The sequence below is a fragment of the Phascolarctos cinereus genome, unplaced genomic scaffold (assembly GCF_003287225.1).
Source record: "Phascolarctos cinereus isolate Bilbo 61053 unplaced genomic scaffold, phaCin_HiC Scaffold_3;HRSCAF=262, whole genome shotgun sequence".
Classification (NCBI taxonomy): domain Eukaryota; kingdom Metazoa; phylum Chordata; class Mammalia; order Diprotodontia; family Phascolarctidae; genus Phascolarctos; species Phascolarctos cinereus.
The window spans coordinates 35,754,416-35,776,747 of record NW_027555736.1 but is presented as its reverse complement, the minus strand read 5'-3'; the positions used below and the strand labels follow the sequence as shown (position 1 = coordinate 35,776,747).

At 45.7% G+C, this 22,332-nt stretch overlaps 1 protein-coding gene across 1 annotated transcript; it reads left to right on the top strand.

The window, feature by feature from the left end:
* Positions 1–2,077: 2,077 nt before the first annotated feature.
* IDH3A (isocitrate dehydrogenase (NAD(+)) 3 catalytic subunit alpha) lies at positions 2,078–22,332 on the top strand. The gene is made up of 11 exons (XM_020975982.2): positions 2,078–2,275; positions 8,260–8,319; positions 10,286–10,369; positions 12,088–12,202; positions 13,702–13,889; positions 14,414–14,547; positions 15,760–15,862; positions 15,950–16,014; positions 16,306–16,390; positions 19,144–19,296; positions 21,610–22,332. Exons 1-11 carry the CDS (start codon positions 2,249–2,251, stop codon positions 21,691–21,693), a joined length of 1,098 nt encoding a protein of 365 aa, XP_020831641.1. The 5' UTR covers positions 2,078–2,248; the 3' UTR covers positions 21,694–22,332.

Sequence of the window (22,332 nt, the reverse complement as noted above, 5' to 3'; positions counted from 1 at the left end):
GATGGGTGGAAGTTCACAGGCTAAGGTCATAAGATAATAGATTCAGAGCTGTGAAGGACCTTAGAAACCATCTGTTCCCACCTGCCTTGTCTTATATGTAGTGAGACACTGATGCATTTATCCCACTCCCCACAGCAGTGGGGTAGGGTCCCCAAAGCAAGGCTCCATCTCCCTCTCGGGTTGTAAGGGGACTGGATATATCTTTCTCTAATGCTGTCGGATCAAGGTCCCATTCCAGTGTGTTCCCCCTAATTGGAACTGCCAATGATTAGTGTCCCAGGTTCATTTAACCAATTAGCATCTATTAGCTTTTACAAAGAGATTTTTCCTGTGAAGATACAGGAAGAACAAAAGCTACAAGACAATCCCTACCCCTCATCTCTGGAGGGCACATTCTCCCCTATATCACCTTAGTCCCAGGGAAGAGGGGTCTCAAATTTAAACTGGGAAAGGAAGGGAATAAGCATTTATATAGCATCTACTACGTGCCCAGCATTGTGCTAAGCACTTTACAATCACTATCTCGTTTGATCCTCACAACAAGCACGTGTGGTAGGTATTGTTATAGCCTCCTTTTCACAGTTGAGGAAACTGAGATAGATGTGTCTTGCCTGGGGTCACCCTGCTAGGAAAATCTGAGGCTAGATTTGAACTCATTTCTCACTGAGGGGAGGCCCAATGCTCTGTGCACTGTAGCGCAGCCTAGGGGCTTCTCTATAGCATTATCCCCACAGAGTTCACTTTCAGATTTGGTAGAGCCAAGGGATGAAATCATTATAGCTTCTACTCCACAGCATTCAGTCTATGCTGAGTCCAACTCTGGACTTGCTGGCTTCTGGCAAATCCCAGCCTGGACTCAGACTCTGGGACTCCTGGTGGCAGAGATGCACTGCTAGGGCAGCTGGGTGACAAAGTATCTAGAGTGCCAGGCCTGGAGTCAGGAAGACCTGAGTTCAAATCTGACCTTAGACACTAACTAGCAGTGTGACCCTGGGCAAGTCACTTCACCCTGTTTGTCTCAGTTTTCTCATCTGTAAAATGAGCTAGAGAAGGAAACGGCAAACCACTCCAGTATCTTTGCCAAGAAGACCCTAAATGGGGGCAGGAAGAGTTGGACATGGCGGAAAAACAACTGAAACAACAGAGCTGCATGAAGTTGTCAGCCTCTCTCTCTTTTCCGGAATCGCTGAAGTCCAGTGGCAGGACAAAAGTCAAGACGAAGGGGGATCGCCTGGGATGCGGTGGGATGACCCTGGTGTCTTCCATGTTCAACCAATCTCCAAGCACCCGCTTCAGCCCCCTTCTCCGCCATTGGAACAATTGTTCTCCTCCACCTATTCTACCAGGGAAAGTCTTCACGTGCTTGAGATAGACAACCCCCTAACTCACAGGTGGGTTTGAGGCCCATGGGTCAATCTCAGCCTAGTTCAGGCCGGCTGCCCAGACGGTTTTATTGGGGTGTGGCCGCTGCCCATGCAACAGCTTCTTGGAGCCACAGGTGAGAGGCGGGTGAGTCAGGTGGACACCAAAGGTGGATGAGTAGGCTGGGCAGCCCTCCTCTGCTGAACAGGTGCTTTACACCCTGTACTCCCTTAACACCCCAAAGCTAGCCACTCTGGCCAGGAACGAACGAACGAATGAATGAATGAATGAATGAATGAATGAATGAATGAATGAATGAATGAGCAAGCCCAGGTGGGTGTTGGGTCTGGAAGTCCTGGTTACCAATAGATTTAATAAAACACCGAGAAATGTTTTAAGGCAAAAGAAGGTTTCCAAGGTCAGTTCCTCCACTACTCTTCCTCCAGAGCGGGCACACCTGTGTAGGGCGCGGCCCGCCCATGCTCACCTCACGCCCCGCCTCTTCCTCGCCTCGCTATTCCCCTCCTCCTCCCTCCCCCGCCCACCCCTCGAGGCTCGCTGTGTCAACGGACATGCGTGATCCGACGCTCTTACGTCACGCACCGGGAGAGCTGGGATTGGCTGAGGAGACAACAAGCCAGCGTGGGGGGAGGGGCATCCGGCAGACAGGGAGGAGGCAGCGGCGAGATGCGGGGAGGGAGGGAAAGGAGGGAAGGGAAGGAGAAGGGAAAGGAAAACTTTGGGTCCGGCCTTCCCTCCTCCGGGGGCGGGGGGCTTCCGGCGGCGGGCACGAGGGGCGGGGCCTGCCAGCGATGCCGGGCCTGGGCTCCGGGGCCGAGGGAGTTTGCGCATAGCCGCTGCCGCCGGGGCCTGAGGAGCGGACGTGATGGCCGGACCCGCGTGGATCCCCAAGGTGAGCGCGGAGGGGCCGGGCCTCGTGGGCCGCGTGGAGGGGTCCGCGAGTGCGCCTGCGTTCCCGGCTCCACCCCCCCCCACCCCCAGGGCCGCAGTAGGAGCGCGGGGCCCGGGAGCGGGGAGGCCGGCCCCAGCCGTAGCCCCGACGCCGGCCCCCTCGCGTCCTTGCTCGGGCCGAGCCCCTCCCCCGGCCGGCCCTCGGGCCGCCGCCCTTCCCGCCGTGCGGGCCTCGGGTTCGGCCCGGCCCAGGGGCGGTATCAAGGTCATGGGCGCGCCCGGAGCCCGCGGGGCGCGCTGGGACAGGGGGGCGGCCCGGAGCTGCCGCGTGGGCCTCACAGGCTGGCCTGGAGCCCTGGGGAGGGGGACAAGGCCGGGTCAGGTGTGACCTCCGGGGCCCTGGGAAGGGCTGTCACGGGGGGAGCGCGAACGCGGGGGGGGGGGGCTGGCTGCGGGCCGCGTGGAGACCCGGGACTCGCGTCCCCAGGGCGCCTGCCTGCATGCCGGGCAGAGGCAGCCCCAGGCCCCGGACAGCCGGCGGCTGCCCTGAGAGGGCAGAGGAGGACGATCAGGCCACATACGGAAGACTGAGCGGAAACTTGGGGACCAGGAGGCCCCCCATGATGGCCAGGGGCTCCTAGGGACCTCCAAGGCCAGCCAGGCCGAGCATCCCCGGATCTTAGGGGCATTAGAAGGAGAGGAGAAAAATCGGGGCCCAGAGAGGGTGAGCCACTTACCCAAGGTCACCCAGGGAGGAAGGGCAGATGCAAACCCAGGTCCTCCGATTTTCGAGTCCATCACTCTTTCCACTGTATCACAAAAGGATGGCAAACTGAGGCCCAGGGAGGGTAAGCCATTCGCCCAAGGTGGCCCAGGTACCAGAGCTGATATTTGAACCCATGTCCTCACTTCAGAAATCGGCACTCTTCACTGTACGTGTACACATGACAAATGGAGGCCCTGGGAGTGTAGGTGGCTCTCTTGCCTGAGGTCACACAGCCTGTACATATCTGAGCAGGAATTTGAGCCCAGGACCTCAGATTGCAGTGCTAATGCTCTTTCCATTGTGTGTGAGTCCATGCCATATTGAAAGATTTGGAACTGTTTAATCTGCATAAGAGAAACTTTAGCAGGGACATGAACTAGATGACTTCCAAGATTCATTTCAGCATGAAAGCTCCTATCCTGTGCTGTCTGTTCTCAGGTAGGGCTGTCATAGTGAAGAGGGAATAAGCTTGCTGTGTCTGTGCCCAGAAGGCAGAAATAGGAACACTGGGAGGAGGTTTCAGAGGGGGCAGCTTGATAGTGCTTGTTCCAAGAAAAAGCATCCTGAGAATTGGACCCCTCCAGGGCCTTGGTTACAGCCAGATGAGTATAGAGCCTGAGACCAGGGCGCTGATAGGCTCGTTGTCCTTTGTCCTGCTTTGGAACATAAGGCTCAGTTGTGGGGACCACTTCTTAAGAAGGACATGGGTAAGCTAGTCCAGAGGAGGACAGCTGGAATGGTGAAGTATCTGGAGGTCATGTCATCTAAGAACTGGAGAAAAAAATGGGCTGGGAGGCTAGAGGGAAGAAGCACATGATAGCTGTCTTCAGGCATTGGAAGGACTGTTACAGGGTCTACTTCTGCATGCTACCAAATGCCACCTGAGAACAGTGGGATTCAGGATACAGAGGCAGCTTTAGATTTGGTCTATGGAATAACTTCCCAATAATGAGAGCTGATCCAGACTTGAATGGGCTGCCTTAGGAGGTAGTGGCTTCCTCATCCTTGGGGCTCTTCAAGAAGAGGTTGGATGGCCACTTATTGGGGATTCTATAGAGTTTTCCACTGAAAGGGGTTGGAACTAGATCGTCTCGGAGAGTTCAGTCTCTGGAGTCCATTGCCTTCTTGTCCTCTCCAAACTGACCCCTCATGCAGCAGGAGTAGGTTTTCTGATGTCCTCTTGGAGCCCTGTCCAGCGTGGCCAGCTCAAACTTTTCCAGAAGAAATGTCACTGGAGTGGTGATGTCACTTGTCAGGTGTAGTGGGGCATATTGGAAACCATGACAGAATGAATGGCTGGCACTGTTTGGTAGCTTTTCAGCAGGTCTTCTTGATTTTAGCATAAATTGGTACCAACAAAGGAGTTAGACCTTAGAGTTCTCAGACTGAGCTGTACTCCCTGTTCTCCTGTACCTAAAGGTGACCATAGGTTAATATGCTTCCTCTTATGTGTTTTCCCATCTTTGTGTAGCACATTTTAATTTTCTTGTCAGGGCTTTTTAACCTTAGTCCACTGTCCTAGGTCTCCCTATTTGTCTTTATGCATTTCTGACCTTCAGAGTGAGAGATCTTTTCAGATCAGGGTTCCTGGGGTACTTTTGCTGCCAGATTTGGTTTTTCTTAAGTTCTTTTACCCCTTGCATGATCTCTGCCAGAATCTTTTTTCCCTACCTGAGGACAGCAAAGTACTTTACAAGTATTTTTTTTTTACTCTTGACTTTGCTCTTGAAGAGATAAGAAAACAGTGAATGCTGATAGCATTTTACCCCTATAAAAACTGGGGCCTGACAGGTTAAGTGTTTTGACCAAGGTCACAGCAAATCATTGGTTTGAGAGAACAGACCTCATGTGTCCTGATGTCCACCTCGCCTCCTCCTCTACCTTGAGTAGTTATCCCCAAATCACCTAATGTGGGAGTTAGAGAGAACATTGGAGTTCATCTAGTTCGACCTCCTTATTTTTCCAGGTGAGGAAACGGAAGCAGGCCCATAAACGATGTGATTGGTCCAAGGTCACTCAGGTAGTGAGTGGCAGGGTCCAGGACTCAGCACTCAGGTCTGCTAGCTCCAAGTCCAAAGCCAGGGCATTCTTTGTATGACATTGTGCTGCCTCTCCTGGACACTTGATGCCACACGCAGACCTTTTCTCTTTGATTGTCAGTTGTGATAGACAAAGATAGGCTCATAGTTACTCAAATTCTTTCATAAAAGGAGTCACATTTATTGGTCTCTGGCCATACATTTAGGGCAGTATTACCCTGTCACCCTAAAAAGACCTCTCCTTGTTGTGGGGGTGGTTTTAATTGTTTTTGTTGTATTATAGTGATGCTCCCTGCAAGGACAGCAGTTTGTGGTATAATCAAGTCAAAGTCAGTCCAGTAATTAAGAAACTTACCACCTACTAATGAGAAAGTAATAAGGCATTTACTGTTCTGGCAGCAAGGAGAATGGAATTCCAGGCCTGTCTCTGCCACTAACTAGGCCTCCATTTCCCCTTGTGCTGTTGAAAGAGATGAGGTAATGTCCAGGCCAGTGCCAAAATCCTTTTAATTTTTGTATGTTTTTCTTGTCAGAATCTATGATTTAATAGGTAAAGGGAACTCCCTGGGAGGGAACTCCCTGTAGCAAGGAGGACCATCAGCTGTTTGGCCATTTATGCTCTTGGAAAGCTGCCTGTGGCAGGGAGAGCTTGAGTGCCTTGTAGAGAGAAGGTCATTCAGTCAGTGTCCCAGGGTTTCCTGACACCAAGGCCAGCTCTCTTTACCTGCTCACCTCTAGAGCCTCTCTCAGGCCTTTACCCGTAAACTTTCAGTCATTGTTCAGCACACATGCTTCGAGCCTAGCATCATACCAAGTGTGTTCAGATGGTGGGGGCTGAGGGTGCCTAAAAAGAGGGAGGACATAGGGTCCCTGCCTTCAAGAGCTCCCCTGAGTCATGTCCACTCAGCCTCGTGGACTGTTGGGCTTGGAAGGGATCTTAGAGATCGAGAAATGGAAGCCACCCCTTCACTTTACAGCATAGAACAGCCGAAGGTCGTGATGGGAGCCTGGCCTAAGACTTAGGGCCTTTGGTTTTTAGGCTTCTGCTCTTTGCTTTTGCTGCCTTCTCAGAGCAGTCTCAGTATCCTGACATGAAATTACAGATCTTGCTCTACATTTGAAAATACAAATCAGTGAAGGAAATAATTTATAAGTAGCACTGTGTATGTGCTAAGTAGACCAACCTCTACTCCATATTGGCCAGATGGCTGGCTGCTTTACATCCAGAACACAATGCCACTTTTGAGGTTTTGTTCCCTCTGTTACTTTAGAGTGGATTGTAAACATCTAAGGGCAGTTATTAGTGGTTATCACAAAGTATCGTATCCATGGGCAGGTATTAAAATGACCCTGGCTTTTTCTTAGCGATATTTATGTGGTCTGTGTACAGTGTGAGCACAGGATGATTGGGGACTGTTTTTCCACAGTGCTCTTTAAAACATAATGTTGAAAGAGAAATTCAGCCTGTAACCTGTGTCCTCACCCTGTGCAGTGATGAGAGCATCACTCTGCCAGTGCTAGAGAGCTAGTATTGTAGGTGAAGTGCCCCTTTTTTTAATTGATTTTTTGAGGCAGTTGGGGTTAAGTGACTTGCCCAGAGTCACACAACTAGTGAGTGTCATGTGTCTGAGGCCAGATTTGAACTCAGGTCCTCCTGACTAGGGCCGGTGCTCTATCCACGATGCCACCTAGCTGCCCCTGATGAGTGCCCTTCCATGATGAATCATAGAATCTCCGGGTCAGAAGGAACACATGGGAGCTTATCCAGACCCGTGCCTAGTGGAGCAGAATCTGCTCTGCTTAAAGACTTCCAGGGATGGGGAACTCAGCACTTGGGAAGACAAATCATTCTATTTTGGGACAGTTCTAACTGAGCCTGACGAAGTTTTCCCACATGTCAAGCTGAAAGCTGCCTGTCTCGGCTGCTCCCTTACCATTGCTTGTTCCGACCTCTGAGGCCAAACAAAACATGGGTGCCCTCTTGTCCATTGTTGTTTGGTATCTCTTAGTAGAAATTATATGTTAGTACTGCAGAAAATAAAGATAGAGTCAGCAGAGGCTTTCCCTGGATAGGATGAAATGCAACCCTCCAAAAATCTAAATGTCAGACACTTTCAAACAATTCTTTAAATCTTCTCGGGGAATTATAGAGTTTTAGAGCTGAAAAGGGACCTTAGAGATCATCTAGTTTGATTCCCTTCCTTTTACAGATGAGGAAACTGAGGTGCAAAAAGGTAATGAGATTTGCCCGGAAATTCAAACTCAGATCCTTTGCCTCCGAGTCCCAAGCTTTGTGTCCCAAGCTGGCCCCTCTTCTCGTCAGTTCTCTTCCCATGGTCAGACTCCACACTTTGGCTCTTCTTTCTAATTATTCTTGATAATACATTCGCCTTATCTCTAATCCAGTGTGGCTTTGGACCAACTCAAATGATTTAGTAATGATGGCCTTTTTAAAGGTCATTTTCATTCCCTCCTCTAGATAAATACAGAAAAATCGAATGGCGTTTAGTAATGTTTCTTAATTCCTCTTGTCGTGACATATTATTTTTAAATCCCCATAAGAAGGTTTAATGCTTGCCTTTATTAGCATTTGTGTGTTATCTCCATTATTCCCCATGGTCCAGAAGTGGACTAGTGGTCCTCTGGGTTCGATTCCAGCTCTTTATCTATGTGTGAGTTTCCACTTAAACGATATGAGAGAAATTAATGGTTTGAGATAATGTATAATTTCTTCCTAATAATCTTTTGATATGGTAACAAATTGGACAAATAAAATTTATTTTAAAGTATGCAATCAGATTTTGGAGGTAGGAGATGAAATTATAACCTATTAGTAAAATATTCCAAAAAGTTCATGAGATCGTAGATTTGGAGACAGGGGAAACTCAGGGGTCATGTCGTCTAGGCCTCTCATTTTACAGATAAAGGAGTTGAGGCCCAGAGCAACTAAGTGAGTGGTCCAAGGTAACAACACAGGTAACCAGAGAAGTCCATAGGTAACACCTCCAACCATAGGAGAGGTGGACCTTGTACCTGGTTCCCCTCACTCCAGATCCACCGCTCTTATGTTTGCATAAATCTTAGTATTATCACCAACCGTCCTCAATTCCTTATCTTTGGCTTTCTGCGTTTATTCAATGCTGGTGGTAACTGACTCTTCTTTTTGGGTGTTAATAATAGGTATCTCGGCTGCTGAGGGCCTTCAACCCAAAACAGGTGACCCGAGGTTTTGCTGGTGGTGTGAGTACCTCTCATATTTTTCCATTTTAGAAGTTTCTCAAGAAAGGTGTTTAGCACATTTATTACATAAAACTTAATTTCTGTTTATGAAAACCTATAGACAAGCCCACAATTCAGGGGCAAGTGAAATTTGTTTACTAACTGGTACATGAACCCATCAAGTCAGTTGCACATTTAAAAGAATTCTATTCCAGCTGGCTGAGGGGCCTGTCACACTCATCTCATACCAGCCCTGTTTAAAAATAGATGGACATTCCACTTGAGCCTGGTAACATTTCACAATTTCATCTCATCTCTGAAAAGCAGTTTCTGTGAAACTAATCCAAATGGAACAAAAGTTGTTGAGAACCTTCAAATCTGGCTTCCCTTTTTTTTGAGCTTTCCTAAAAACAGTAGATTTACTTCCCTTTTAGAAAATTCTCTTGCTTTTATAGTCCCTGTAGGCTTCTGCTTATTCATTCTTTATTGAGTATCTTATTGTTTCGTTTACTTAACTTTAAATCTGCTGTTTTTAGACTTCCCAGCATTAGAGAAACCTTGGATTTTAAAAACTGATTCCACATTTTTAGTCAATCTAAGGTTGTGGGTCAGTGATTCCCTATCTTTTTTTTTTTAATTCCCTCCTTAAATGCTCTCATTTGGGTTTCTTAATTCCAGCACTCCCAAATAACATCTCACAGTGTAAAATTTCCATAAAACCCAGTATATTAATCTGACTCACTTTTTCAGCATGGAAGGGCTCTGACCTTTTCTGTAATCCAGTGACCACCCAATGGAATTTGCAGTCAATCAAATGTTATTGGGAGAACAGGAAAGAAGAACCTAAAGGATTCTTAGCTTTCCGCTAGCGCAAAGGTTAAGATTGACTTTGCTGCCAGAGTTGCAAGTATAGTTAAGTTGGTATTTCAAACAGAAACCCTGGAACATGACATTTTGGGCTTAGCATCTTGAATCACCCAGTCTTCTGTCATTACTGAATGTTTGTGCCATGTTTTCCAAATATTCAGTCATCTCCCTATTGTGTATCTTGAGTATACGTCTGCAAGAAATGCCAGGAGAGGTTAGCTTACGTGGCCTCTGCTGGTGGTGGAAGGAGTGATAGTGGGAACGGTCTAATTGGATTAGATTCTACTAGGACAGCTTGTGGAGCCCAAGCAAGGGGCTAATGCCCCACTTGTAAATTTTTATTTACAAATTTACCAAGAAATTTGTCCAAAAAGATGTTAAGGTATCTTTAATTTATTTTATTTATTTATTTTTTAGGCAGTTGGGGTTGAGTGACTTGCCCAGGGTCACACAGCTAGTGAGTGTCAAGTGTTGGTCTGAGACTGGATTTGAACTCAGGTTCTCCTGACTTCAAGGCTAGTGCTCTATCCACTGCGCCACCTAGCTGCCCCCAGGGTATCTTTAATTTAGTAAAAGAGCTGGAGGGAAAGTCTATGTCAGATTTTGAAAATCGTACCAATTTAATTTCAAATACTTTTTTCAAGTACTTGAAATTTGCCTTCACAGAAGGCTAGAGAGATCACTTTGGAAACCCTTAGCTCTCTTTTCAGTTTTATTATATAGACTAGGATGATCTGTTTGTCACCTTGAGCTTCTGTAAAGAAAAAGGGTAGCATTGGGAAAACTTTTTTGGTAACCTAATTATTACTTTGCCTAATAAGCATCAGCAGAGTCCTTGTCAACAAAACAAAACAGTGAAATCGGGGGAGGGGTTGACTTTAGAGTTTCCTGTGGTCTAGTCATTGTTGCTGTTTTGATAAATCATTGGTCACTTATGGGAATGATGTCTTTTTTTAAATTTAAATTTTACATTTTGGCCTAAGATCGTTTGGTCTCTTGGGGAACAGGTAAAATAGCCTTCACTGGCTCTGATACTGTAATACATTCTTATAGCTTTCATTTTATGTTACACTTTCTTACAGCATCTATTTTGCATTTTCTGATGACTTTTTGCATTTAGGTACAGACAGTGACCTTAATTCCAGGAGATGGTATTGGACCAGAAATCTCAGCCTCTGTTATGAAGATTTTTGATGCTGCCAAAGTATGTGAGCATTTATAATCATTTAATCATAGTTGATATAAAAACCTTTCCCAGCTAATCAATTGTCTTATATTTTTAGAAGGGCGAATTGGGTGTAGGTATTTTAAGTCTCTTAACATTGGCAGCAAGTGCAGAGTTTACTTTAAAACCTGCTTCACTTGCACCATTTTATAAGTAATGCCTAATACATCTGTTGTCAAGCATTTCTCAAGCTCTTAACTATATGCCAGGTACTGTGCTAAGTGCCATGGCTGCAAAGACATGTTGAACAGCCCCTGCCCTCTCGTAGGTGACCTTCTAGGGAGGAATTGTTGGTTTCAGGGTAACATATTTGTTGCCTGGTGACTCTTCTGCTCTTCTCTGAGCATCCTGGGCATTAATATAGCTGTTGAATGTGTGAGCATGGCATTTAAAAGAGTCTTGTTCTTTCTGCCACATGATAGGATATTTTCTTGGGGTGGGAGGGCTAGTGCTGAGTCCAGATAACATCCCTCATCCATACTTTGCACAAACCTGGCCCCCAGTATAGGTATTTAAACATGCTATTTATTTGGGAAGTTTTAAGGGCTTATATTCTACTTGCTTTGTGGCTTAATAGTTGCTAATTATAAGTCACTACTAAGTAAAATGAAACATAACAATAAATCCCAGTAAATAGAGGCTGTGATGTCCGTGGTTACTTTCCTTGGTACCCTCCTCTGACGTCTCATCATGGTGTACGCTTTCTGGGAGCACAAACTCCAGGTTCTTTGAAGCTGCCACGGCTCCAAGTGGGGCCCAGGCCCTCTCTGGCCTTGTCACTTGAGGACCAGCAGGACTGAAGAGAGAGAGGCTCATCCTTAAAGAGGCCCTCATCCCCCAGGCCATCCATATTGTTGGCCACAGTGCTCAGGAAGAGCTTTGAGAGAATTCAGATTTGGGAAGTCTCTACTCAGTGAATGAGGAGCAGCAGCTAAAGGCAGATGAATCTCATTTATTTAAAACTGTTCACACATAATTACTTTAGTGCTTTTAGCATTAAAACCCACCATAAAGAGATAGTAGAGTTGTAAAAAAAAAAAATCACTGCCTAAACGAAATGGACAGTGTTAGCATCAGGAATTCCATTCTTTGAGGTGAAAGAGAAAATAAAGAATATGTCTTAACTTCTTCCCTATCTTGCTTAGATCATAAAATGAGAGAGTTAGCTCTGGAAGGTACTTCAGAGGTTATCAAATCCAATACTACCTCCCCCATTTTACAGATGAGGAAATTGAGGCCAAGAGATGAAGTGTCTTATCTAAGACCACACAGGTAGTAAGTGACAGAGCTAGAGTTCTCCAGACCTCACACTTACATAACACTTCTTGTTTCTGTAGTTCCCCTGCGCCTTGTCCTAAGCTAAATATAGGAACCTCTTTAGATCTTTGTGCAGGGATGGGGAAGACAAGAGTGGGTATATAGCAGCTGTTAACCATGGCCTCTAATACCCCTAGTGCCTGTGGGTAATATGACAAGTGTGATGTGGAGCCATCCTCCGGGCCAAGAGCACAGCAGGATCAGTTACTGTGTGATAGGAACTGGCTGTCGTGACCTTTTAAACACATGATTTCACATGACCTCCAAGGAGGATAAATGCGAACTCATTTAAGATAGTGAAGGATAAAGACATTATAATAACATGTCAGTCTTGGTCATAAGTATTCCTACTCCACAATGACATGTTTTGTGGTATTTAGGCACCCATTCAGTGGGAAGAGAGGAATGTCTCTGCCATTAAAGGACCTGGAGGAAAGTGGATGATTCCTCCTGAAGCCAAAGAATCCATGGACAAAAACAAGATGGGGCTGAAAGGTATGGCTGCAGTTGATGAGAGTAAACGAGACATGTTTAGTTTTGTTACAAGTGGCATAATTTTGGAAATACGTGTGTGTGTGTATAGCTACATTTTATATAGATATTTACCTACATTTCATATATCTATATTTCATATTTATGTCTATATTATATATATTTCTTCTGTATCTTTCTATGTATATCTATATATATTCTACATCTTTCTGTCTACTGTAGTTATATATATATATATATATATATGTATATTTATTTATGTCTTCCTCCAAACATATTCTGATCTTCCCTTTCCTTAAACAAAACAAAACCTTCCTTGTGCTCTCCTACCCCTTGAGTTTCAGTCCCATAGTTCTTTTCCCTTTCTGTGTCAGATTTCTTGAAAGCAAAGAATGGCCTTCACTCCCTGTCTCTGTTTCTTCATCAAAGCAGAGGGGAGGCTTAGGGTAACGGGAAGGCTTCTGGCCTTGGAGTCGGAATGCTGCCTCGTGAGTCTTACGTGGTATGTCATTTGCTGTGGTAAATCTGTCTCCTTACACATCACCTGGGTCATCAAATGGAGCTCGCCCTCCCTGCCGCCTGCCCCCGATTCTTCCTCCCAGCTTTTTGTGGTGCCAGCACAGTTGGCTCACTTGTTGGCTGGCACTGCATAAGTGTTACAGGTGTTTCTGCAGACGCCCAAGCTGGAAGGCCCGGACTTGGGTTTAACTCTGCCATCAGACTTGCCAGATCCAGGCCAGCCCTCTCGTCTTATCTTCCCCCTTTTTCATGCTCCATCTCCAGTCCAGGCTGTTGGATGTTTCTGCCTTGGCATCTTGCCGGTGCATCCTTTATGCTCTGTTCCCACAGCTGCCACCCCAGCACTGGCTTGAGAGTCAGTGGGCCTGAGTTCGGATCGCAGTGGTGTTGCTTACTTCTCTCTGGTTTTGGCCAAATCGTTCTATTCTCTTCTAAAGCATTGTCACCAGTGTTACAAGGGTTTTTGCTTTCCATGTTTGTGCAGTTCTTTTTTTTTTCTATTAAGAGTATTAAAGTGTGACTAGCCTCAAATTCCAGTTTGCCTTTTGGTCATTTTTTTAGTTGACCGTGTATTTATTTTTGTTATCTAACCAGTATTTCTCATACACGCTTTAAGATTTACATCGCTTTCCTCACATCCTTCTGATAGAGCAGGGAGCATGTAGGAAGCATTGGCTCCATTTTCTAGTTTAGAAATTTGTTCAGGGAAGCTGGGTGCCTTGCCTGGGGGCCAGTGGGTTTTTATCATCATGAGGCAAAATGCTGAAATGTCACAAGGAGGATAAATACTCATTTATTTCTCCAAATTCGGTGTGAACACCTCGTGCTTCCCAGAAGTCAGTAGAAGAGTATGGGTGAGCTGTCTGCTCACAGGCAGCTCTGAACTGGTGCATCTCACGAGTTACTGGAGACAAGAGCTGTCGCCTTTTGCTTTCACTTTGTTCTTAACTAGTTTGTCATTTAAGAATTTTCATTTATTCCAGGCCCCTTAAAGACACCAATAGCGGCTGGACATCCTTCTATGAATCTACTGCTTCGTAAAACTTTTGACCTTTACGCAAACGTGCGTCCATGTGTCTCCATTGAAGGCTACAAAACCCCTTACACAGATGTCAATATTGTCACGATTCGGGAGAACACTGAAGGCGAATACAGCGGCATTGAGCATGTGGTATGTGTGCTTCTGATATTATCTCAGGAGGCAGCCTTGCCAGGCTTAGCACTGATTTGTTTTTCATGTCCTTACATCAGTTGTAAAAGCTAGACGTTAGTGTTATTGACCAAGGATTGCAGGATCAGTCAGTTTTGGCTTTTATGAAATGTGGCCGGGTTGTATAGTGATTGGATAGAAATAAGCCTGAGAGCTCAGAGGTCATGGGTCAAGTTTTGCCTCTAACCAGCCCATCCTGTGTGTGTGAGACTGGTTTATCAGGGGCATGATAGACAAGGTGCCAGTCTGCCTCAGTGCAGGGAGCTTCTTCATCAGAGCAGTCCCTCTACTATTGGGAGGTCAGGATCAGGTCATCATGCAGTGATGTTGATGGTCAGGTCCGTGTGTTAGCCTGTGCTAGAGCTCACAGTGTGGAACCTTAGGAATTCTCCAGTCTCAGCCTATCTGTTGAGTGAGAAAATGGAGTCAGTAGCAGCTGTCTGCCTTCTTTGTAGTGCTGAGACCATTTGTTTGTCCTTTGTCAGATCGTTGATGGTGTCGTGCAGAGCATCAAACTCATCACTGAAGAAGCGAGCAAACGTATTGCCGAGTTTGCTTTTGAGTATGCCAGGAACAATCACCGAAGCAACGTGACTGCTGTGCACAAAGCAAATATCATGTATGTGGTCTGGGCATTTGGGCTGATTCTGATTCCGAAGGGGGTTTCGGAAAACCTCTTGGTTTGTTGAAAGCTCTAAAAAGTGGGATTTGAGTATTTTCTTAAGGATGCAAGGTCTCGACAATTATTTCTTCTGCTGGAGTCTCTTAATATAGTTTAATAGAATACTATTAATTTATGGCAGGAGGATGATGGTAAGTCCATCACCTTGGCGTTTGTGTGATGCTGGCCTGTTTACAGAGTGCTTTTACATACATCACCTCATTTGAGCCTCCTAGTATTCCTTTCAAGGAGGTCAGTAGAACAAGTCTTATTCACCCCATTTTACAGATGAGGAAACTGTTGTAGCAAAGGGGGAATTAAAGTACTGGGGCTAATGCTAGCTGGAGGGTGTGAGGCTGCAGAAGTAAGGCAGGAGGATCACAGGCCCATGTATTTGGTCTCTCTGGTCATGGAGTGCAGCCTCCTCATTTTACAGGTAAGGAAAGAAATTGCCCCGGGCCGTTGAGATACTTGAGTGGCAGCCAGGTCATCTTCTCCCTCTCACTTGGATTTCCTGCTGCCGTTATGTGCAGAAATCCTTGGAGAATTGAAGAGCTAACAGTGAAGGCCAAACAATCACTCAGCCAAAGGCATAGGCGTGATTTCTACTTTTAAGAGTGTGCAGTCACCAGCCCAAGGGCCCTCGGGAGAGCTGCTGCCTCATTCTGGCTTTTCCTACGAGCTTCTTTCTAGCCTTATTAACTGAAATATAAATCAACCCCAGTCCTCTGTCTCCCAAATGTGTAAAAGATTTCTTTTCCTAACCAAGAAAAGTTCCAAGTATGTAAAGTCTAAAATTTTATAATCAGTGACTTTTCAAGGCCATTTTAGTATTGTCAGAATGTTCTAACATTGGATGCCTCTTAGATTTTGGAGGGTAAGAGTGGCATAAATCAGACTCATCTTCTGGCTTTTAATGCTTCGGAGCTCCCTGGGTGTTGTGCCTCCTCCTCTGGCTTCTGTCTCCCCTCCCCTTCTCCACTGCCTGTGAGCCATGGGATATTTGGCTCAGCCTATGTTTCATCAAATACCTAAAACAGTTTTAAATTCTAACTGAAACCAGCGAAGTCGGCTCCCAGCAGTTATGCCTTGGCACGCTTGGCTTTGTTCTTCAGTCATTTGCTTTCTCTAAGGCTTTGCTTTCAACAATTTTTATTTGATTAACTACAGGCGAATGTCAGATGGGCTTTTTCTCCAAAAGTGCAGGGAAGTTGCAGAAAACTGTAAAGATATTAAATTTAATGAGATGTACCTTGATACAGTATGTTTGAATGTAAGTATATACTAAGAATTACACCTGGGGGTTTCGTGGCAGAGAGTGCTTGCTTTCTGCAGTCTAAAAATGTGTTCTTCTTTCTAGATGGTACAAGATCCGTCCCAGTTTGATGTTCTTGTGATGCCAAATTTGTATGGGGACATCCTTAGGTAAGTCTGCCATTCTCCTAGCTCCATTGGTAAAGAAATATCCTGAGTAATCCCCTCCAGTCGTCACCTACCAGCTTCCACAGGCTGCATGCAAAGTTCCGCACATTAGCATTAAGAAGGCACAGTCCATATTCTGGAGAAGCACGTGGAAGAGTCTATCACTAAGTGTTAAAGAAAGATTTAAGGTCTGAGCTCTCCCCGAACATTCAGTAGCTTAACTGGCTTTGGGCCTGATGCACCCCTTTGAGTGTATCTTGTTTTGGAAGTTTACTTCAGAATTCTCTTTTTCAGTGATTTATGTGCTGGCCTGATAGGGGGTCTTGGTGTCACACCTAGTGGAAACATTGGTGCTAATGGAATCGCCATCTTTGAATCGGTAAGGATCTCTGAAACTTCATTGTGATATCTAGGCTAAAATTGTTCAGTGACTCCAGGAATGCTCAGAACATTCTTTGTATTACTGTGAGCAGCACTGAATCTGTTTGCTAAAAAGAAGCCCCATAGGAAAATTATGTTTGATTTTTGCATTTGATCTTGTCTTTATTAGCTGTTTTATGGATGACTTGCTTGTGTTTTTTACCAAAAGTTATATGGGAAAAAATTCTGGATTGATTTTCATCTTTGGAAAAGGTTTCTTAGTGATTAGACTTTGGATAGATCTTTTTCTCCCTGCCATGAAGACCTTAGGTCACATAAGGCCTTATTCTCAAGGATGTAGTGTCAGACCCTGTGATAGTCATGTAGGACTATGAGGCTTACAAAGTGCCCATCTTCACAATGGCCCTTTGAAGTAGGTGCAATTTTTTTTCTTTTAAGTGTATTTTTATTGTTCTCGTTTTTTTATATCCTCAGAATTTCCCCCATATTCCTCTCCCTCACAGAGAGCCAATCCATGTAACATTTAAAGAAAAAAAAGAGGGAAAAAAAGTCAGCAAATTTAATCAGTAAGTCAGAAAAGCCTGCAAATAAGTGTAAAACACCAGACTGATGGATCCCCCTACTCCACACCACCTCTACGAAGGAGTGGGGCGGGGGTATCTTGACATTTCTCTTCTTTGGGGCTACACGTGGTCTTGCGGCGTTCACATTGGTAGATGTGCTCTCCATTACATCGTCGTAGTGATCACGTCTATCGTTTCTTGGCTCTGCTGACTAAACTCTGCCTCAGTTTGTATAGCTCTTTGCACTCTTCTCTGTTTATTGTGTTCATCTGCTCATCATTTTATACAGCACAGTCATATTCCCTGACATTTGGGTGCCACAGTTTGTTTAGCCATTCCCTAGTGGATGGGCATTACTTTGTTTCCATTTCTTGGCTACCACAAAAGGTGCTGCTACCAATGTTTCGGTGCTTATGGCAACTTTGATCTTGTTCAGCGACCTCCACGGAGTTGTAGCCTAGTAGGACACTCGCTGGGTCAAAAGGTATCAACACTTATTTGCATACTTCCAAATTGTTTTCCAAAATGGTTGTACTGATTTACAGCTTCACCGACCATACACCAGGGGCTTGTCTTTCCACAGCCTGAGAGAGATATTATTGTTCTCATTATTATTATTCTCCTTTTATCATATTATATATTACATTATTATTATAATTGGTAATAATATAATGTATTATTACATATTCTGTGGTCAGTCACATGTCAGGTGAGTGAGTATCAGAACAGGATTTGAACTCAGATTTCTGGTCATTGCAAATCCAGTATTTTTCACACTAAAAATGAGCACAGTGGATATTCATCATAAAGGTACGTTAGAGGCCGTTTGGTCTAACACACTCATTTTGCATATGAAGAAACTGAGGCCCAGCAGAGACGTGCCCATTGTCACACCCATATTTAAATTGCGAGCCATAGTTGGGACTGAGATCTTCTTGACTGTTGAGATCTTGGTGCCACCTTTAGGAAAGGATGTTAACGAACTAGACGATGATGTTCCAAGGAGGGTAGCCAAGATAGTCAAGATGGTGGAGTGACTTGAGTTTACGCTGGGTGAGTGTTGATTGATGCTTATATTGGAAGAGAGAAAACGGGGGGCGGGGGTGATAGTCATCTTGAATCAATCAACAGTCATGTATTGAGCCCTTACAGTGTGCTAGGCACTAGGCTGACTGTTGGGGACACAAATGCAGAGAATGAAGCTTGAGATAATTTAAAGGGCTTTCACATGGAAGAGGGTTGAGCCTTGTTCTGGGCCCCAGATGATGGCAGCCAGGTGCAAAAGGGCAACGTTAGGCCTGGTGTCAGGAGAGAAGCTTTCCCAGCCCTTGGGCTTATCCGCAGTGGGACGGGCTGCCTTGGGAGTCACGAGGTTGCTCCTTGTCAGGCTCCTTGGCCCCCTGCTTGGTGGTGTGGTCATGGGCATTGTTGGTCCATTGCAGGTTAGGCCAGGTGGTGGCTGCAGAGGTCCCTGCCACCTCCACATTCAGAGCCCCTGAGGTCTGAGGAGCCATATTGCCTCTTAATGTTTGTTGTTGGTAACAACACGATCATAACATAACATAACATAACAATCATGATTCCAAAGACTTACAACTTCATTGTGTGCACATGCCTGCACTGGTACAGATCACCACACCTTCGTGTCATGACCAAGAAGAATCCATGACCTGGTGGCCCCTCACTTCTTTGGCAGCAAGCCTCTTGGCATCTTGGTCAGGCCAGAACTTAATGGTGCAAGCACACAGTGTTGCCAGGGCCATTCTTGAAGCCTTTTCAGCTGGGCCAGACCCCAGTACCTGATGAAGCTCATGCTGTCCTTGGCCTAACCTTTAGAAAGCCATGGTCATCTCGGGTCCTGAGGGGAGGCAATGGATGAGACTTGAGTAAAGGAATCATAGTTCACATTTAGAGAGGGCATTAGGATTTGCAGAGTGTGCTGTTATTATCCCCATTTTACAGAGGGAGAAGATGAAGCTGAGAGGCATGACTTGCCCATGACCATTGGACTGTCAGACCCTTGGGTTTCTGACTCTAGTGCCAATCCTTTCTTTCCAATGTCATGCTATTCTTCCCAAAAGAAGGGTGATTGCTTGTCTCTTCAGTATCACTTCCTGTGTCTTGCAGCTTTGGTGGGTATTGGCTCGTTCGCAATTCTCCAAGGATCAATAGTTTCCTTTCTTGGCAGGTTCATGGAACAGCCCCAGACATTGCTGGGAAGGACATGGCCAATCCCACTGCCCTGCTTCTGAGTGCCGTGATGATGCTCCGGCACATGGGGATGCATGACTACGCAGCAAAGATTGAGACTGCCTGCTTTGCGACAATTAAAGATGGGAAGGTACGTTCTGATCCAGAGAATCCTGCTCACTGCCTTTCACCCTGGCCATTACCAGAGGCAAACCTTGTCTGAGTGGAGTTAGAGTGTGCCATTACTGGTGCCATCTGGATAGGGGTGTTATGAGTAGATGTCAAGGAGTTCATAAACTTGGCTGGGAAAAAAGTGGGCACGTTCATGTTCATTGACCTCTATCAGAAATTTAGCGGTACTTCAATCATTTAAAAACATAATTCTAAGAAGGAAGGGGTCCTTAGGTTTCTCCAGACTTCTCCATGGGTGCCAGACACAATCAAGTTTAGGAGTCCCTAATGTGTGTGTCCTGAATGCCAGGTGTGGGCCTTCCCTTGGCCCATTCTCTCTCTTGGAAAAGTCACTCACTGCCTGGATTCCCAGTAGAGAGACACAACTTAGAAAAAATTCATCCCTTACTCATTGTCAGTTGTGATGGACCATGAGATACCTCCTTGAGAACTCCGTTGTGGGTGGACATTGTAGGTGGCTGAGGACAAAGGATGGACAGAGAGCTGCAGCCTCTCTCTGGGTGTGAGTGAGCTCTCCCTTTCCTTCCCATTCTTGGTGTGCGTTTCAATAGCCAGTCATTCCAACTGTCTACCACCCCAGTATTAACATGCATGTTAATACTTTGTGAATGCCCTGTGTTAAGTCGCAAAAATATGTACAGTTGCAAACATTCAGTGGAGGGCTGAAACCGCGGCAGGTATGGACTTAGAGTTTGTGCAGCGCGAAGGGTTTTTGTTTCTCCTCTGTCGTCCCAGGATCAGCGATTTGCAGCTAGAATGGGTCTCAGAGGGCCTGCAGTCAGTTCAGCTCCTTCGCTTTGAGAAGCAGAAACAGTTGAGGAGAAGGTGCAGATGGCCTGGCTTTGAGATCTCCCTGGCCTGCCCCGGGCCAGCCGTGTCCCAGAGGCTCACTTCCCTCCTCTGGGGCCTCGGGGCTTCTGGCCAGCTCTCTGCTCTGGCAATGGTCTGTGACTTGTTCTACGGGCTGGGGAATCGGGGCCCAGAGAAGTTAAGCATAGTTGTTAAGCAGCCATTTGAACCCAAGCTCTCGGATTCCAAATCCAGCATGGGATTTTATGTAAGAACTTGTGTACAGTTGTGCAGCACGGTTTTTTAAACTTGGAGAAACTTGGTGGTGAATGCTGTTTGCAGATCGTTTCAGTTATTTCTGCTTCCTCTGAGAGCTGTGGAGAGCGAAGGGGTGTGCGGCCTTCTTCCCAGACCTTTTGTCCTGCCTGATCCTCCTTCATGTCCACTGAGGGGCTGTCTCTCCTTCCCCTCCCTTTCCTTCACCCCTCTCCTCCTCCCCCAACCCCCCAGTCCTTCCTGGAGGCCCTGGGCTCAGGGCAGCACTGGAGCTCTCCCTGGCAGGCACCCTGTGCCCAGCTTGTCTCTATTTAGGAGAATGAGGATGAGGAGGGCTTTTGTGCCGCTTCAGGGCAAGCCATCGTTAGTTGTGTGTTGCAGGCTGAGTGCATCGACAGGGTGTCTTTCAGTTCAGTTTTAAGCATTTACGAAGCACTTGCTCTGTTCCAGGCACTTTGCTTAAAAACCAAGGAGCAAAGGCAGAGTTTACCTGTGACTCTCGATTGGATTCTCTCAAGCTCATGCCCTTGTCGGCTTCATCCGAGCAACCGAAGTTATTGCAGCTTAAAGTAAATGAGGGATTGCTGAGAAGCCCCTGGAGCCCTGGCTTCCATCCTGTGGCCTGTGAGCCCTAACGTAGCCTGCCTGACCCAGGGCACAGCTTGCCAGAGATTTTTCATAAAAATGTGTTTTTTCTACCAAACTAGTGAACATACTAGTGGGGCTTAATGACCTGCCTACTGCTAGTTTTTGTATTGCCTTCTTTAGCTTCCGGGTGTCAGTTTTGAATTTGTGGTTGAAGCTAAATCTAATTATGTAATTAAATTCATATGGCCCACTATTGAAAAGCCTTGGAGCCCCAGCTGTTTAGACGACCTTTCATGTAAACTTCTTTTCTTACCAAGTGTTCATTGAGCCCCTGGCTGATGTGCCCAGAATAAAGTTTTAAGAGCCCTCGAATTGATGTGTTGTGACAACTCTATGCTTTTAAAAGACTGTTCACATCCGTTCATTCCTATTTGTCTCATACACCCCTGTGAGGTCAGTGTGGTCCCCTCCCACTCGGAAAGGGAGGGAGGGGAGGTGTTGCCTTGCCCAAATGGAATCCTTTTTGTTCTAATTGAGAGTTTTGCTAGAAACACAGAGCTGTGATGTGGGTGGGGAGAGTACCTAGGCACGTCTCATTTTCATTTTTCCTTCCTCTCAGAGCTTGACAAAAGATTTGGGAGGAAACGCCAAGTGCTCAGACTTCACGGATGAAATCTGCCGCCGCGTAAAAGACCTCGATTAAAGAAAGCTTCTCCCATTAGGCCCTTGGAAGCAGTCACTCCTAATGGACACGCTAGAGAAAAACCTGTTGTAGACTATCTACCATCCATCGACATTGGGCTTGCATATTTCTTGACAGAGCAAACATTTTAAATTGGGCCTTTTCTTAATACGCTTTGTGCCCAGGGACGCAAGTGACCCTCTGGTGCCTGCTTCCAGTGGACTTTTTTCGATGCATTGTTTTATTTATTAAATGTCTCTCTGGTGAAAGTGTTTTCTATATTGTAAGGATGGATTCCTGTCCTGTCATTTTCCATTGTTAACCATTTTACACTTCAATTAGAACAGCTTTTTTCCTCAGCTGAAAGACTTGCTGTAAATATCAAGATACTGAATTAACAGGAGAAACAGCCAGCTTTTTACAGAAAACCCCTATTTTCCTTGGAGCATGTAAAGTATAATGGAAAAAAAAGCCAGGATATTAACATAGCACAAGATGAGATTCTTATGAAGATAAACGGGTGTAAGAGGAATTTCCTGGGAGAGTCACATCAAAGAGGGCACAGATGATACATTTTAAAGTTGTGTAGTGAGCTAAGAAATAAAGAGATTTGCTCTCCAAAAGATTTATTGTATGCATGAATAAAGACTGCAAACCCGA